The following is a 17,357-nucleotide window of genomic DNA, read 5'->3' as shown; positions in this document are numbered from 1 at the left end:
GCGTCAAAAAAATGCTTTCAGGTTTGTGAAAATGGACCTTCTTGTTTCGAGATATATTGCCTCTCAATATTAATTATTATTCATACATTCAAATTGAGGTGATCCCATAATTGTTGTTGCTAATGGCTACTAAAAAAACTATGATACCTCGGAATATCTGTTAAACCTGTCCCATTTAGTGTTTATATACACAAGAATCGTATCAAACACACATTCAGTGGCCAATTTTGCCAGTGATATATCTTGGTTAAGAAATTTAGACTTCATGGGTTACCTTGAGCTGCAAGTTCCACAGAGTTGTGTCAGACTTTCCTCTGAAAACAAGAAATGCGTAATACTATATAGAGGTACCAGTATTTGGTAATTTACATCGCTTAATATTAAGTTTGCCTGTCGTTCTTTTTACATCATGGGCAAAGTAGGACACCATTTTTACAGTCGAAATGTTCAGATAAACATTTTACTCATGGTACCACACCTTATTAAGTTCCATAGCAGTACTCGTGTACGTAGTTCAAGCCATTAGCACACAAGTTTGCAACAAAAAAACCAATAGTTCTCAGCAGCAGAAACAGTATACAAAAAGAAGAGAGCATTCTCCCCAAGGAAGTATTAAGACATAATAGTTCAATGGGGAGTTGTCGTTGGCTAGCTGGCCAACAAGAAGTGTCTCCCTATGGTGGAGTATCATGATGATAAGTCCTGGTATTCGTACAACCCTTGTAGCAGCTCATAAATTTGGCTATAAACTCTGCAGAAAATGAGAATAAACTTGTGTTAAACCAGAAGATCAGAAACATCAAAGACGATTCGTGCAGAAAAGATTCTGACTTAGATAAGATTGATATGCAAGTCAAGATGTGGGTTAGGACTGTATCACATCTCAACTCATATCTCGATGACGAATTTGACATGGACCAAAGCACATCAGTGTTTGAGTTTCAGAATCTATGTTAATTTTCTCAGACTCATGTGCAGGTGTTTTACCTTCAATCCTCAAGAACCGTTGTATATTCTTCCTGGATGGATCATTGAGCCTTTTACCCATTTCTTGATGTCGAGTAAGTGTCAGTGCTTTGTCACTCTCAAACATAGTTTCGTCATTCCTCTGGATGTATAGAACAGAATTTGATAACATCATCAGCATGACATGCATAATTCATTTAGAACGAAAAATTAAAATTTACCAAAACAAAGTTTGGAGTAATTTGGTTTTCATACACTGTATTCATCATACATGCTTTCAACTTGAACCTGCATGTTCTCGTCCAAATACTTCTTCAGCTCTGCTACTAGGGACTGCACAATGTAGTCACCATTGTTTTTTGGGTAAGAAAATTTTGGTATTTATTGCCAGTTTGCTCCTCAGAAGAGCCAAATAAAAGCTTACTTTGAAAATGAATTCAGGAGATACACCATGTGATATCAGATTTTGAAGCTTTCCACGGATAAAGTATAGCCTGTCAAGGGACATGGATCGATTTCATTTCAGTTTTCTTCTTAACAAATTGAATCCCTGTTTGAAATTAAAATAGTTTATTTGACCGAATCCAACACGAAGAATTTTAATGTGTGGCAATTTTATAGAACTTCATCCCCTATTCATCACATAACTGATAGCTACATGTATATTAATGAGAGGAAAGTTCTATATAATTTATCGGCACACATTGCACCACTACTACTTCACCAGTTCCCTAGTCTGTGGGTAATTTGGCAGAGGGTTTAGTTCCACTTAAAATTAAACAAACACAATTTCAAAATTTCAGATGAACATACTGTTTTGGGCTTTGCTCTTCGATCATATTCTTGCCAATATCTGCAATTTCATCCTCCCATCCTGTCAAAATTACTTGATCTTCTTTGAAGGGATAAGAACTGCACATACGTCATTCAAGAGCACATCAAATCACAAATAAGTGAGTAAGAAGGGGATATATAGTAAAACTAAACAACTTCAAAGATCAAGTTGCATATGTATGTAAAATTTACATAATTAGTAATCTCTCACCCTTTTTTCCAAGTGGCCTCGAATGAACGAATTGCTAGACGGAGACTGTTTTTGGAATTTTCAGCGAACCTTTCAGCCAGTTGATGTGGCAAATCTATGCCTTCTTTTTTGGCTATAAATTTTAAAACTTCAACAATCTGAAAATGCGGAGAAAATGCTTAGAAACAAACTATTACTTAGAGGACTTAAAGTGAAACTTGTATTATGCCATTTTGTACACACTTCAATTCTTAGGATTAGTACTAGTACAAGTCCCCACCTCATTCTTTGAAGGCGGCAAAAGCTCAACGACAGTACAAATTGTCTTGATGGCCTGAAGCTTTGCCACATCAGAACAGCAGAAGAAGACCTTATTACACCCTTTATACCTTTCTAATAGCCACTTAATATAAAGTAGGGCATCTGTGGATAGCTTGTCTGCCTCATATAAGATCAGTGCTGTAGAAACACAAATGAAACTTTGTCATCCTAATAAGTAAACTAATTTGTGTGCTTTGTACAATTGATCCAAATTTAATTCGAATATATACCTCGGCAGTTGTCAAGGCTGCACGGCAAAGCTGATTTGTTAGATATGTTGTACTGTGTTTCCTTCATGAGTTCAACAATCACATGCTTCTCATAACCTTTCAGTTCAGAGAGATTTACTTCTACATGTTGAGGGGATTGCTTCACTTGTACATTAATACTACCTACCACTTCACCCTATAAAAATTATTCCAGAAAAGAAGGTCAGTGTATTGAACGTTATGCATGATGACACTGTGGCTAAAAAGTACGAGGTTGCAGCTTGTTGTACACTTAGCTCAGGTAAATCTGGTGCTCAAATGGAGGGTTGAATGCTAGATCATAATCACTAGGGGATACAAATTGGTGTGGAGAACTTATGCTTTTTCAAGTAAGATTAAACAACAATAAGAACAGCAGCAATCATTCCTAAATGTAAATAGAAAAGTACAATCATCTCTTTTCTATTTATATAGTTCCAGAACTTATACCAACGTCGGCCAAAAGCAAGAACACGATGCCATTTCAGGTTGGAGGGGCGTTTTGTCATGGCAACCATTTTCAGAGAGATTTTTCATAAATACTCCGACTGAAAGAGATACCAGCAAACTAGGATGACACAAATTGTTAATGTGTCTAACTTAAACGGAATCACGCAGAAATTTGCAAGAATGGTGATGTGGTTGCATATGTCAAAGATCCAGCACTATTTTTTCTTCCGCAATTCTTGGTCATAGTTGTGAGCTACATTTGGTTCAAATTAGTTATTATTAATTTGATCCCTTTTTGGTATTTTCTCTCTAGTTTTGTGGCACACTAGACTAGCTAAAGGTACATTTCTGAGAGTTGAAATTAAGTTTTGAAAGATTTTGAGTGCTTGTGAAGTCATTTTGTATTTGGAGTTCTGTTCTATTGAAAACGAGGTTCAGAGAAAAAAAGAGATTATTTTTTTTAGAGGAAATGATGAATCCAAAATATTCCTCAGTTGTTATGTTCGTATCCTACTTACTACATTCCTATCCTAGTCTGTTATGGACATAGTCCGATTAAGGAACAATCATGTATACTTTTTGTGCCGAGGATAAATTATGTATAATTAATTGGTGTCTCTAGTTGTTTCTGCTTTTGTAGTTTTTTTTTTCCCTAATCTCTCTCTCTCTATGTGTGTGTGTGTATAGATATATAGGACCATTCTACTGAAAGATCTCTTTGTTTGGTTATTTTAAAGGATCGCTTATAAGACCAATTTTTCGATCACATATTGGGATCTCGACCGTTCAATTCTTAGGTCTATATAAGTAGATCACTTTTGTAAATTTTCAGCCAAATTGATTATCGTAAGGCATTCGTAACTGCGATTTACAATTATAAACATGAATAGTTTAGATTAGACAAATTTGGTTTGTCCATCGATTTAATCTACTTCGATACCTTAACGATCATCAATTTGGATGAAAATTTGCAGAAATGATCTATACATTATGACCTAAAAACTGAACGGTCGAGATATTGAAATACGATAGAAAAGTGGGTCCACAAGGTATCCCTTAAAATTGCCAAAAAAAGAGATCCCTTAGTGGAATGGCCCTCTATGTATCTGTGTGTGTGTGTGTAGAGGGCCATTCCACTAAGGGATCCCTTCTTTTGGTCTTTTCTAGGGATAGGATATTAGACCAACTTTTCTATCACATTTCGACATCTCAACCGTTCAGTTTTTAGATTCTAATGTGTAGATCAGAACTGCAAATTTTCAGCCAATTCGGTGATCGTTAAGATATCAAACTAGATTAAATCAATGGACGAACCAAATCTGTCAAACTTGAACCGTTCATACTTATAATTTTAAATCGTCATTTTGAATGCCTTAACGATAATCAATTTGGCTGAAAATTTTCAAAAGTGATCTACACATTAGGACCTAAAAACTGAACGGTTGAGATGCCGAAATGTGATTGAAAAGTTGGTCTAATGCCCTAGAAAAGACTAAAAAAAGGAATCCCTCACTAGAAGGTCCCTACACACACTGGTTCATATGATTTGTCTTTAGTACTGATATGTTTGTTTTTTTTGGGTACAAGTACTGATGACATGTTGAAAAGTTTGATTTCATTTGTTGTAATTAACAAGAGGAACTTTTGAGCATGGGGTGAGATGATTCCAAAGTAATTTGAGAACTACCTTCAAGTCGAATGCCTTGGATTCCTCTCTAGCCTGATAATTTCAAAGGGAACAGAAGAACTGATATCAACAAAAAAAAACTGTCTGTTTGATAAACAGAATATATGTAGTTGATCTTCAAAAGAACTGTCATAACATACATGTATAGTGTCACGTCCAAAAGCCTCTCTCAGCATAGCCCAGATCATAGTTCTCTTCCCCACGCCTGGAGGTCCTTCGAATATGAAATGCCCACACCCTCCACCTCTGGCCTGTGATACAATCATCAAGTATTTATCTACCATATATATCATATGTAATCAGACAAAAAAGAACAAGAAAAAACATATGATATGTAACATGCATGCTATATTGTTAGACTGAATCTCGACCAGTTTTAGGAGTATAAATAAACAAACAAGATGAATCAATCAATTGATCAAGAAGGGTGTTGATGCATACCAAAACCTGTAGCTGAGTTGCTTTGTCTCTATTACATATGAAATCTTCTAAGCACTGGGGCTGGTACTTGTCTGCCCATATGTACTCCCTTTCGGTATTTGTTGGTGTAGCAGCTGTAGCTGCTGCTTCAAGTACTCTCTCCCTCAATGGCTTCTCTTTGTTTTCAACAGTGCTGATGATGTCTTCGGTTACCACCATATTCGATGTTTCTGAATTAGCTGACAGTTCATTAGGTGTTATTGGTTGAGGACGCCTAGATTTCACTGCAGTGTAGGTTGCTTGAGCCTTAAGCTTCTTGCTGTAAAGCTGACCTTTCTTAGAGCTGACACGGCAAGAGCTCCACTCCCTCATTTTAAACAAGAAAGTTGAGATAGAGGTCCAAGTAGCACCAGAAGATGGTTGGCTTTCGCCTGGTCCAGGACTAGGAGGTACAAGAGCTGCCGGATATGTGAGTCCTCGAATGTAGTATGGACTATATCTGGTCTCAAGCTCGGCATTGAAGGCCTCATGAAGACTAATTTCCTGTACGCTGTTCTGAAGCTCACGATCAAAACTCTCCTGTCTCCGGTTGTGGTGCTCCAGACTCTCTTGTGTCAAGTCCGAGTCACTCCTCCTCCCGATAAATCTTTGTATCTTCTGCCCCCATGAGAGCTTCGAAGTTAGTGCCTTCGAAATGGGAGCTGAACACACAGTGCGAGCCGCAGGAGGGAGCATATCAGTGTGGGAGAGTTGGGGATAGGAAGAAGAACGTGGGATTGAAGGGTTTGGCATTGCATATATGGATCTGCAGAGGGGAGTCTGCAACTTCTACAGCTTGCAAAGGGTTGTGAATATCATGGATGAGATCAAAGATGGGGATTTGGTAAGTTGATAGTGATGTGTTGTGAATCTTTTGATGTAAGATAAGGTGGTGAAAGGAACTAGGAGGGCGTTAGATTTCATGGAGAAGATGATGGCGTTATGAACTATAGGGTTTTGGTTAGACTTGGGGAGTTGATCGAGTGTTTGCATTAATCATGCTGCAGCAGCCGGATTTTATAGTATATACGATGCTAAACATTATTAAAGAAGAAAATTGTATCTGGTGTTTGTTGGCTTTTGTTTGGGAGCTTATGTGCCTTGTACATGCCAGACAGTAATGCTTTTTTAATCATGCAAGATTTCAAAAAACTCCTCCTGGTGCCATCTAAGGTGTACTATCATCAATTCCAGCGGGTAGGTTTTCCTTTTGGTTTTGCTTAATCTTCCCTGTTAGAAAAATTAATACTGCCATGGTACGTTCTCATGAAAACCCTGCTGGGACTAATCTTTCTTTGAATTATTGTAACAGCCCTGTTAGGACTTTCTACAATATCATGCCGCGTAAAATGAAGATGCTAATATGGAAATGCTGGGGTCGTCATTTCCTAGGCCAAGATTATCTGCTGTTCTTCATGTTCAAGAGTAAGCATTCACTTGATACTACCACTGTAATTGCAATATAACAGAGTCAGGTATCAACTTCAGGGGTTGATTTGCTCATGGGGAGGGGCTGGCCAGATCATATGCTGTCAAGATGCATCATGAGCTTAGGCTGTCGAGATGCCTAATACCAAGCTCAAGGCATAGCTTATAAACCCGAGAATCTAAACTATAAGATTATACCGAGTCCAACATGGCCTCCAAAATGCAGTTGAGAAACCAAAGGCAATCAAGAAAACCAAGAATCAATAGGAACAAATAGCTAATATAAGCTCAGGAAACTTTCCTCTGCATAAAGGAAAAGTTGAAGAAAATGACAGCATATACGCTGCTCCATCCATGTCATAAGAAGAATAATAACAAGACCTTACACAAGAATGACAGATAAAAAAGGTTTAAATCCTATACATGTTAGAAGCGAAAAGACAATTAATGTGATGCATGTTCATCTGTTCATCTCACATCATCGTCATTTAATTTCATACCAGGGTTGGACTTTCCTATTGAATACTCTTGAGCCATATGTATTATTGAAAATCTCAACAAAGAGTGGAACTTTCATGTAAGAAAATAAGCTCACTGGAACAATAGCAAGAGAAATAACTGGAAACACAGTCCACGGTTTTCCTCGAAGCACAACGATAAGGGCAGCGCAAAATGCTAGCATCATGGTTGCAAATTGCAATAGAGAGAAACAGTGCCATAAGGCCTATTAAAATCTTTCTTGGCAAGGATACGATGAAGTCCTCTTCTGCATACCGTGATCTAAGGATTTCCAAAAACAACAATGACGAAGTTGTAGAAGAAAACAGTGATACAGCATCTGAAATTATAAATAGACTAAATAACTTGTCTTCAACGAATATGGGAAAGCCTGTAACTCCATTATTTCCTCCAGGAACTGTGAAAGCGGCGGCAAACATTATGGTTACAATAAGTGCACCTACAACAGAACAAGAACCTGCAGTGTCTTTCGTCCACTTTTCTCCCTCCTCCACCGACTTCTTGTGGTGCACGAAAAATAAATTGCGTGGTCTCTTGTAATCTGTCAGATTTGTACTTTCCAGATATTGGGGTGGCACAGTAGTTTCTACCTCCTGCATTTCATAAATACAAAATTAAGAGACATGTCTCCAGAAAGTCATTGGCCACTTCATTTTGTCCTACCAACATTCATAAATAAAATGCTTACCGAGGTTCAAAGTCCCAAATGAAACTATATAAAACATTTTGACTTCATCTGGTAAACAAATTTGGGTAGAATGTTTGATACAAGGTTGCAAATAATATACACCGTCATCATGATGTAGACCACTGAATTCCAGTAATTTTTGGAACTAACAAGTATTTTAACCAACCGAAAAGTGTATATCCTTTCCTAAGTAACATGATTTTATAGAAACTCAAGGGGGAAAAGAAAGGGAAATAAAAAAGACTAAACATGACAAGTTTGAACACAACAAACTTAGGGGTATATGTAGTAAATCTGACCATACAAGTACATATGCCAATAATAGGATCAATTATTTTAATGTAGTAATTCTGACCTTGAACCATTGGAGTTCCCTCTGCATTTTCAGAGCTGCACCAGTGATACGAGTAAGCTGCCCAAAAGGTGAAGACATTGCTGCCATTTGTAGCATGTTATTGTTGGAGGTATCTACAAGAGTTGCAAATGCATCTTTCATAGGAAGCCCATATATAAGGCTATAAATTTTTTCTTGACGACGTTCAATGGAATAATGAAAAATACTCCTTCCTTTTTCATTTGTGCTCCACACAAGTTCTGGTTTTGTCTTGAATATACGAATAAGGAACTCGGGAATCCCTTGTTCGACTGCTTGGAAAATAGCTTCATATACACAGGCCTTTTGCATTTTAGTCCTATCTAAATCTGTTATCATGTCGCACATGAGATCCAAAAACACAGAAGATCGGACATGACTCAGTTTCATTTTGTGTATGTGGTAATTTATTCCTAAGAAGACATTCAAAACAATGTGAAATATGGTTTAGTAGAGTTAATGGTTATAACAAAACAAAGAAACGTGCATGTAGCATTACCAAATATCCTGAGAAAATTTGTAAGTAGCATATGAAAAACACCTGAAACTGCAATGCAAATCAACAAAATGTTAGCAGAAGATCTTCAAATTAAAACTATGTGAAGCAGACAATATATAGTAAAAATATAGAGCAGCTTCAGCTGATAGCTAGAAAACAGTGTCCTGTGAGATTACTCCTTCGCCCGAAAGCTCTTCCCCAGTTCCTCAGAAGCACACTAAAGATGACTCAATAAGGATGTCTACACTCTTTTATTGCTGGTATACAAGTTTTCTAACTAGAAATCTATTGTTTGAAAAACGAAATATTTCATGTATACCGAGAAGATGAACTTAAATTTGTCGCGTTCAAATATATTCTCCATCGCCTTAAGGAGTATGCTGTAATCGATCTACTTATAGATTACTTTCTGCTTCATTACCAGTAAAGAAAGAAAAAAGATACAGAGGGAGCATACCTGAGTGAAAATCTCTTTGAATACCTTCATCATTTTCCATATTAACAACATTTATATAAATATCATTGCCAGCCAAAGGAGCAGGTTGTATCTTTATACCTATGAAAATAAGAAAAGAGGCTTAATCAACACTTATAAGGGAGCTAGAATGTTTAGAAAACAGCTCCTCATAGCCTCCTAGGAGGCCATCTAAAAATTATAGAGTCCCAACTTGAACTATTTGCAACAATGCAAGAAGCTCAAAGTAAAAGACATGACTGTCTATTTACCCTATTAAGTACGACTTGATAGCAAGATGGAGAAAAGAGCTCTGGTACTCACACTCATAGATCCATCGTTGCCAGAAATTGAGCGATGGCACACCAGACAATGCATATAAAGGTGTTACCCCATAGTGGTCTCTAGAAATGATCAAACGTGGGAAACGCTGTATTAAACCCCATGCAATATCTGTACCAGAGTGAAAACAGAAGAAGAGTTATGACCTGTATGGGCAAAAAAGAGTTCAAATTCCTGCTATAATTGTTATATTTGAAACACTTAATTACCATATTTTTGATCAATAAAACATTGCGAAATGATTGTAGAGCCATTTGGGCCCGTCTCCGGCATTAGATCTTCCCTTGGAGTGACACTATATAGATAGCGAGTCATATCCAAACAACCATTGCGATAAGCCAAGACTACTGGAATTCTATTGGAAGCATCACCAATGCTTAGTAGTTTCTTGTTCTTCCAAACCATGCATTTAGCCATGGTTGGCTTTCGCCTGGTCCAGTACTAGGAGTTACAAGAGCTGCCGGATATGTGAGTCCTCGAATGTAGTATGGACTATATCTGGTCTCAAGCTCGGAATTGAAGGCCTCATGAAAACTAATTTCCTGTACCCTCTTTTGAAGCTCACGATCGAGAGTCTCCTGTCTCCGGTTGTGGTGCTCCAGACTCTCTTGTGTCAAGTCCAAGTCACTCCTCCTCCCGATAAATCTTTGTATTTTTTGCCCCCACGAGAGCTTCGAAGTTAGTACTTTCGATATGGGAGCTGAACACACAGAGCGAGCCGGAGGAGGGAGCATATCAGTGTGGCAGAGTTGGGGATATATAGGAAGAACGTGGGATTGAAGGGCTTGGCATTGCATATATTGATCTGCAGAGGGGAGTCTGCAACTTCTACTGCTTGCAAAGGGTTGTGAATATCATGGATGAGATCAAAGATGGGGATTTGGAAAGTTGATGGTGATGTGTTGTGAATCTTTTGATGTAAGATAAGGTGGCCGGTGAAAAGAACTAGGAGGGGCGTTAGATTTCATGGAGAAGATGATGGCGTTACGAACTATATGGTTTTGGTTAGACTTGAGGAGTTGATCGAGTGTCAAATTAATCATGCTGCAGCAGCCGGATTTTATAGTATATATATACGATACTAAACATTATTTAAGAAGAAAATTGTATCCGGTGTTTGTTGGCTTTTGTTTGGGAGCTTATGTGCCTTGTGCATGCCAGACAGTAATGCTTTTCTAATCATTCAAGATTATTTCGGGAAGTTCTAAAATACATACTAGTATGTCATACACACATTTACAAATGTGATAACAAATTTGTTGTTACTGTGGTAACGTACGTGAGTCCAATAATACTCCCTGTTACTATCAAACTCCTGATACCCGGCCACTAAAACCACTTGTTCTTTCTCAGTCATAAATTTCCGATCCTAGTCCCATATTTTCATCCTTACCATCAACTACACTCAGTTTTCTACTTTCAATCTCCAATTGGCAGATACCTAGTTTACAAGCACTCTCCAAAGCATTGACTTCGGCTAATGTGATTTCAAATGTGATCCGGCCAATTGATCAAAGAACGAGAGTAAGAATCGGAATAGACTACTGCAGGCACTCTCCAGCTTTTGTATTCAAAATGAGGTAATAAAAACTTCTCCAGAGTTTCGGTTAAAGGAGGAGACTTGCATGTTAAACACACCAGACCAAGAACTAAAATTCCATTCTTCTCATACATGTTTACCGAGAAACAGGTCTGTTACACTCTGGAATAAGATGCCTACAGTGAAGCTGAACCTTTGATTTAGGCCTACTCCATCCTTTGCTAGGACTGTTGTTTTTTCATTTGGCTTCTTGCCTTCCCATTTTGCTAAAAGAGTTTTGGCATTATGTCCCTCCTTCTCTTTGCTCTCTTTGATATTCTTCCTTCCATCTAAATCTTACATTTTGTGAATAGAAAAAAAGTATGATCAATTTGGCCAAAAGATTAATGGCTAAATTACTACTTCACAAGTACATAACCATGAAGCTCTTGAAAACACCATTTTTTTCATGAAAGAAAGATGGAAGAAAAAAAGTGAAACAGTTTCACATCTTTAAATTTTTTGGACTAGATGAATTGATGAGCACATACATCTTAGAAGAAAAACCGATGATATATATTCCCCTCCACATCATCAAGAACTATTTCATAACCAAGGTTTGACATCCCTATTGAATACTCTTGATCTTGATCGATACGTATTATTGAAGATCTCAACAAAGAGGGGAAATTTCATGCAAACAAATAAGCTGACCGGAACACTAGCAAGAGAAATAACTGGAAAGACAGTCCACGGCTTTCCTTTAAGCATAATGAGAAGCGCAGCACAAAATGCTAGCATCATGGTAGCGATAGAGAGAAATAGGCTGAAAAGGCCTATTAACATCTTTGTTGGCAAAGACTTGAGGAAATCTTCTTCTGCATAGCGTGATGTCATGATCTCCAAGAACATCAATGATGCAGTCGTGGAAGAAAAGAGTGATATAGCATCTGAGATTATAAAAAGACTAAATATCTTGTCATCGATGAATATGGGAATGCCTGAATCTTGATTATTGCCTCCCGGAACTGTGAACGCTGCAGCAAACATAATGGTTACAATAAGAGCACCAACGACAGAACAAGACCGTGCGGTATCTTTCATCCACTTTTCTCCCTCCTCCACTAACTTCTTGTGGTGGATGGTAAATAGATCGCGTGGTCTCTTACAATCAGTGTGATTCAGTTTTTCCCGATATTGGGAAGGTACAATCCTCTCCACCTCCTGCATTTCATAAAGACAAAATTAACACACATTTCTCAAAAATATCTATAATTCATAGCAACATGTCTGTTAAACCAACACACGTGTTTCCAGAAATTGACACACATTTTGAAGTAGACCACCAAAATCCAGTTTCTTTTTTCTTGTTCTTTAAAAAATGAACAGAAAATTATTTGTAATTTCCTTGCAATCTAGATTTTATAGAAACTGAATTAAGATAATATATAGAATTTTGAAACCAAGTATTGGGAATACATGTAAATTTGACCATACTAGTATATGCCACATACTTAAAAAAGAGTCTCTTTCATGCAGTTTTAAAGATTCTAACCTTGAACCATTGGAGTTCTCTCTGCATTTTCAGAGCTGCACCCGTGATACCATTAAGCTGCTCAAAAGGGGACAACATTGCTGCCATATGTAGCATATTATTGTTCGATGTATCCACATGAGTTGCAAATACATCTTTCGTACGGAGTCCATGTATAAGGTTATAAATTTTTTCTTGGCGATACTCAACTGCCACATGAAATATGCTCCTGTTCTTTTCATTAGTGCTCCGCAGAAGTTCTGGTTTTGTCATCAATATATGAGTAATGAACTCAGAAATCCCTCGTTCAACGGCTTGGAAAATAGCTTTATTTACACCGGCAGTTTGCATTTCACTCCTATCTAAATGTTCTATCGTCTTGCACATGTGAACCAGAAACTCGCTAGATCGTTTATGAATCAGTTTCATTTTCCGTAGGTGGCTTATTCCTAAGAATACAGTGAGAAAAATATAATGGTAAATATGGTCTGGTAGATTTGATAGTTATAACAAATGAGAGAAACAAGATTACGTACCCAATATCCTGAGAAGATTCTTAAGTAGGATATGACAGATACCTGAAACCGCAATAGCAATCAACTTAGTGCATAAGTTGGCAACAGTTCATTACGAGTAAGATAAATAGATGATATATATACGAGCTACCTTGTAACCATTTCATGTGACACCCAGCGTTAACATAGAGTTTCAATTTTTTTCTTTTCTTTTCTGTTCTGTTCTTTTATCAAAAATTAGTTTATAATTTCTTCTTGTGCCTGAGCTAGATAACCAGTAGAAGACATATATCCCTCAAGCATATTGGATTCTCCATTGGTAATTGTAAGATGAATGAAGAATTTAGTATATTAAAAGATGATTAGTTGAGATTAGCTCCCCAATGTTAGTTAATCTCAGTGTTTTTTCTGCTCTTACAGAGTTAGTGTCATCTTCCACGCTGGTCTTCAATCCACCAGATCACACTCTGTTTTTTCAGGTGGGGAGTGCCTCAATTCCAAACATTTGATCTCGTTATTATAGGCCCATAGATCCCTATTGTGTATCCCCATGGTGATCTTGTTATTTTTGTTTTCCTTTCTTGTGATTAGATGGTACTATATGTAGCAGTATTGGATACCCACTCTAACCGGGAATGGACTATTACAAGGGGCAAGTAGTGCCGTCAAATTGTAATATTGGTTATATTTGATCAGTGATAAAGTTTGCTACCGTTTTAAGTTGAGTAAAAGGAAAACAAAGAAAAAAAAAACAAATGAGAATCAGTACTCTTTTCTGTAGTCTAAAAAACATAAGAAGCAATTGCAGTCTTGTATCGTGTAAAAGTACTTTTATTTTATGTTGACACCCAGAACCCAAACAATAAAGTTTTTGTGTGAATAGGTTAGGAAGCGCATACCTGATCGGAAATCTCTTCGATTACCTTCGTTATTTTCCATATTACCAACATTCATATAAATATCATTGGCTGCCAAAGGAGCAGGTTGTATCTTTATACCTATGTATGCAGAGGAGAAAAGGAGCTCAGTCAACAATTTATCTTGCAACTTTAGCAATCGGTTTGTTAGGAAGATCAATCAACACTTTAGAGACCATGCATCTAAGAATTATAGGGCTTAAAACATTTTGCAAGTTGCAACAAGTATTGGTGCATGCTAAGAAGCTCAGGTATTAAAAATGAAAGACAAGCCAAGCTACGCTTTTCCAGCTAGGGTTACTCGAAACCACATATGCATGGTACTTGTAAGTTTACTCAAACAATATATTCTCTATAGATACTTTACTGTAATACGTAGTACGACTGACTGACAATCAAAAAAAATTTGTAGCATAAGTATAGATCAATCCATAAGATCTGAGACAAAATTATACTACAAAACTTGCTACGTGATAGCAGAGAAAAAAGATTGTGGTACTCACAGTCATAGATCCATCGCTGCCAGAATCTGAGCTGCATTCCACTCAGGAATGCTGATGGCACACCGGACAATGCATATAAAGGGGTTATATCATAATGGTCTCTAGATATGGCCAAGCGAGGGAAACGCTGAATTAAAGCCCAGGCAATATCTGGATCATAGTGAAAACAAAACAAAAGTTGTGCATATATGTAACATATTATAAAATAAAACCGTTTAAAACTCTGCTATGACTCACTCTTACCATATTTTTTTTCAATGAAACATTCGGAAACAATTGTAGCGCCATTTGGTCCTGTCTCTGGCATTAAATCTTCCCGTGGAGTGACACAATATAGATAGCGAGCCATATTCAGATGGCCCATGCGATAAGCTAGGACAAGTGGAATTCTATTTGAAGCGTCGCCAATGCTGAGAATTCTCTTGTTCTTCCAAACCATGCATTTAGCCATCCGAGTGAATCCTTTATTTGCAGCTGCAGCTAGAGCTGTCATGCCATCATCTCCTCTTATTTCCAAGTACTCTTCTGGCATCAAGTGCACCAACTGTTCCACTATATGCGGGTGTCCAGCATCAGTTGCAATGTGAAGAGCTGTCCTGCCTGAATATGGAATTCTTGCTCTGATTGCATCAGGATGCATTTTAAGTGACTCTTGCGCTGCTTCCCAACGACCTTCCTCCACAGCTTTAAAGAAAGGTTTATACTCATTGAAGTTGCTGGTATCAGACCCAAATCCTGTCAAGGTGACCTTTATGAAATAATCTTGTTGGCATCAAACTCAGATTTATAAATAAATTTGGGAGGGAACTAGTTCTATATTACACCATATAAAAATTTCTGGACAACTAACTAAAAATACTGATAGGGTTCTTACAGTTTCTGTTACTGATCTATTATATCATGCACAGGTTTATTTCCAATAAGCATAAAACTGAGAAATCTTCAAAAATCATTGTAGTCATTTAAAATCTAAAATATATTAATAGTTTTAACGAGTTTCTGTTCCAAGTTATGTATCTTTCTGCAATTTTGTGCTGTTAAAGTTGTATGGGTGATTCTTTATATTGTGTTTCTGATATGTAGAATAGTTTTCTCTAGGAATGAAATGTAATCAAAGTAAAACTCAAAAAGTTCATGCAGCATGTGTTTTTAAGTTTCTATGCAAGATTAAATCAGTCAAAAAATAAATAAAACTATGCATGATGGTCCGATCAATTTGATGGTCTATTTTTTAAAAATAATTAGTAATCAATAGAGCGGGTTAGATGTAAATTTGAGGGAAAATACGATAAAAATTGGAACTTATTTCGACAAACAGATCGATATGTACGGCGGTACCTGTATCATATAGAAAACCTTGATATCTTGATGAATTTTGCTGTTGCTTTGCAGTCAACAAGGTGTCCCAAGCATCTTTGGCGGTGGTGACATTCTTGATCAGAGAAAAAGCGTCCAGTCCGCAAGAAATGTGAATTGCGTGCAGAGCTTGGGCGTTCTTCTTCCTCAGATCCTTAGATTCGGGTTGACTTGGTTCAGGGAGGTCACCGCCGGTTTCGACAATGTCCCAAAGATCATGAGCCACCAAGTAGGTTTTAACCCAAACACTCCATTCTTCGTAGTTATCTTCGCTGAGAACGATTGCACTTGGGGCAACTGTAGCTTCCATGCTCGATCATTCTATGAAATATTTACTGCAGTTCCGATCTGATACATTGATGGATATTAATTTATTTTCTATCAGTAAGGAAATAAATATTAAATAGATAAGAAAGACTTCTTTTCTTCCTTCGGTCTTTGTCTGTTAATTACTTATTAAACGACGACTTGGACCATTAACTAAATGGCAAATTCCAAGGGTGAAGATCAATGTTGATGGGCCTTTCAGACCGGACAGTGGTTGTTACTGGAATTTTATGATTAAAAATTAAAATATTTTTGTTTAAGAACATCTAATTTCCATGTAAGACTCATATTCTCTGATTATAATCATCTATATAAAGAAGCCCCCTATTATCAATGAAAGCACAACTCATTCTCCCCGAATTTCTAATTTTCTAAAACACATTATCAGTACGAATCTCTCACTCTGAAATTCTAAAATCGTAACCTTCAAACCCTAGCTTCTTCTGCCACACACCTTGAAGCCCTCGATCCTAAGAGTCCAGAATTGGCGGTGGAACCACCGACACTGGTCAGAAAATCCCCGAACCGGTCATTAGAAATCGTGAACCGGCCATGTTAGCTTCCCTTGGATAGCCTCTCCAGAGCACCCATATGCCTGCCTCCGCGCGCGCCCCTCGCTGGCCCCTCTGTTAACCTCACCTCCACAAAGCTCGCACAACCTCGCATGTGCCCGCACCTACAGACCACTCTGTTAGCCTCGCCAGCGCGCACCCTCGCCTGCAGACCCTTCGGTGAGCCTCGCTCCCAGCAAGTATCAGACACCACCGGTGACCTTTTTTTTCAGCCAAGTTTACAGCGATCTTAAAAAGAGGTAAATTTTTATAAAAGTTCCTGCTTTCAATTCTTTTCTTTTCTCCTGGTCAACTTCTCTTGTTCTGGCACCCCCCACACCCCCCTAACACCACTTCTTCTTTTATGGGGAGACCTAAGTAGAACTGTGGGGGTTTGTGCTATCTCCAAGCTTTGAGTTTGTTGAGACCCCCAAACTTAGAGTTTGTTGAGAAGACACGATTGACCACATACACATCATTGTTTTGATCTAATCTAATATCTCTTGGAATCGAATTTCTTGGGAGCGATTACGCTAAAAAATTTCTAATTTCTTAGGAGCAATTACGCTCAGAAATTTCTTTTGTTTTCTTAATAGCCTTTTTGGTTAGAAACTAACCCATTTTCTTGTTCCTTTTCAGGATGAATAACCTGAGCAAATTGGATTTGCTCCATTGGA

General features: G+C 37.6%; 3 protein-coding genes across 5 annotated transcripts; all 3 read right to left on the bottom strand.

Moving 5' to 3' along the window:
• Positions 1-335: 335 nt before the first annotated feature.
• On the bottom strand, positions 336-6,066 carry LOC133717190 (replication factor C subunit 3-like). Of its 2 annotated transcripts, XM_062143857.1 has the most exons (11): positions 5,138-6,064; positions 4,837-4,947; positions 4,697-4,729; positions 2,542-2,716; positions 2,271-2,449; positions 2,012-2,148; positions 1,780-1,878; positions 1,391-1,460; positions 1,222-1,299; positions 988-1,108; positions 336-751 (listed from the first exon to the last, which is right to left on the bottom strand). In XM_062143857.1, exons 1-11 carry the CDS (start codon positions 5,906-5,908, stop codon positions 675-677), a joined length of 1,851 nt encoding a protein of 616 aa, XP_061999841.1. In that variant the 5' UTR covers positions 5,909-6,064; the 3' UTR covers positions 336-674. The 2 variants fall into 2 exon arrangements, with proteins under 2 accessions (XP_061999841.1, XP_061999843.1); XM_062143859.1 differs by lacking the exon at positions 4,697-4,729 and having other exon boundaries at positions 5,138-6,066.
• An 836-nt stretch (positions 6,067-6,902) lies between these two features.
• On the bottom strand, positions 6,903-10,462 carry LOC133717417 (ankyrin repeat-containing protein ITN1-like). 2 transcript variants are annotated; one of them, XM_062144127.1, is made up of 6 exons: positions 9,668-10,462; positions 9,441-9,569; positions 9,120-9,218; positions 8,663-8,710; positions 8,146-8,492; positions 6,903-7,695 (listed from the first exon to the last, which is right to left on the bottom strand). In XM_062144127.1, exons 1-6 carry the CDS (start codon positions 9,873-9,875, stop codon positions 7,138-7,140), a joined length of 1,389 nt encoding a protein of 462 aa, XP_062000111.1. In that variant the 5' UTR covers positions 9,876-10,462; the 3' UTR covers positions 6,903-7,137. The 2 variants fall into 2 exon arrangements, with proteins under 2 accessions (XP_062000111.1, XP_062000110.1); XM_062144126.1 differs by having other exon boundaries at positions 8,146-8,576; positions 9,668-10,461.
• Positions 10,463-11,460: 998 nt separating this feature from the next.
• On the bottom strand, positions 11,461-16,190 carry LOC133713360 (uncharacterized). Its single transcript, XM_062139358.1, has 7 exons — positions 15,785-16,190; positions 14,690-15,181; positions 14,447-14,596; positions 13,926-14,024; positions 13,048-13,089; positions 12,533-12,960; positions 11,461-12,201 (listed from the first exon to the last, which is right to left on the bottom strand). The coding sequence occupies exons 1-7, from the start codon at positions 16,110-16,112 to the stop codon at positions 11,584-11,586; spliced, it is 2,157 nt and encodes a 718-aa protein (XP_061995342.1). The 5' UTR covers positions 16,113-16,190; the 3' UTR covers positions 11,461-11,583.
• Between the last annotated feature and the right edge of the window lie 1,167 nt (positions 16,191-17,357).

Source organism: Rosa rugosa, chromosome 6 (genome assembly GCF_958449725.1).
Source record: "Rosa rugosa chromosome 6, drRosRugo1.1, whole genome shotgun sequence".
NCBI classification, from domain to species: domain Eukaryota; kingdom Viridiplantae; phylum Streptophyta; class Magnoliopsida; order Rosales; family Rosaceae; genus Rosa; species Rosa rugosa.
This window is presented reverse-complemented; position numbering and strand designations above follow the sequence as displayed.

Bases quoted from the DNA above. Each gene is read 5' to 3' on its own strand.
- LOC133717190 (XM_062143857.1), bottom strand. From the start codon at position 5,908: ATGCCAAACCCTTCAATCCCACGTTCTTCTTCCTATCCCCAACTCTCC. The intron at 1,300-1,390 runs GTAAGCTTTTAT...TACATTGTGCAG, and splicing joins CTCCTGAATTCATTTTCAAA to TCCCTAGTAGCAGAGCTGAA. The intron at 752-987 runs GTAAAACACCTG...CATTTTCTGCAG, and splicing joins ACGGTTCTTGAGGATTGAAG to AGTTTATAGCCAAATTTATG.
- LOC133717417 (XM_062144126.1), bottom strand. From the start codon at position 9,875: ATGGCTAAATGCATGGTTTGGAAGAACAAGAAACTACTAAGCATTGGT. The intron at 9,570-9,667 runs GTAATTAAGTGT...ACTCTGGTACAG, and splicing joins TTTTATTGATCAAAAATATG to ATATTGCATGGGGTTTAATA. The intron at 8,711-9,119 runs GTATGCTCCCTC...TTTGCATTGCAG, and splicing joins TCAAAGAGATTTTCACTCAG to TTTCAGGTGTTTTTCATATG.
- LOC133713360 (XM_062139358.1), bottom strand. From the start codon at position 16,112: ATGGAAGCTACAGTTGCCCCAAGTGCAATCGTTCTCAGCGAAGATAAC. The intron at 14,597-14,689 runs GTAAGAGTGAGT...ACTATGATCCAG, and splicing joins TTTCATTGAAAAAAAATATG to ATATTGCCTGGGCTTTAATT. The intron at 14,025-14,446 runs GTGAGTACCACA...CTGCATACATAG, and splicing joins GCAGCGATGGATCTATGACT to GTATAAAGATACAACCTGCT.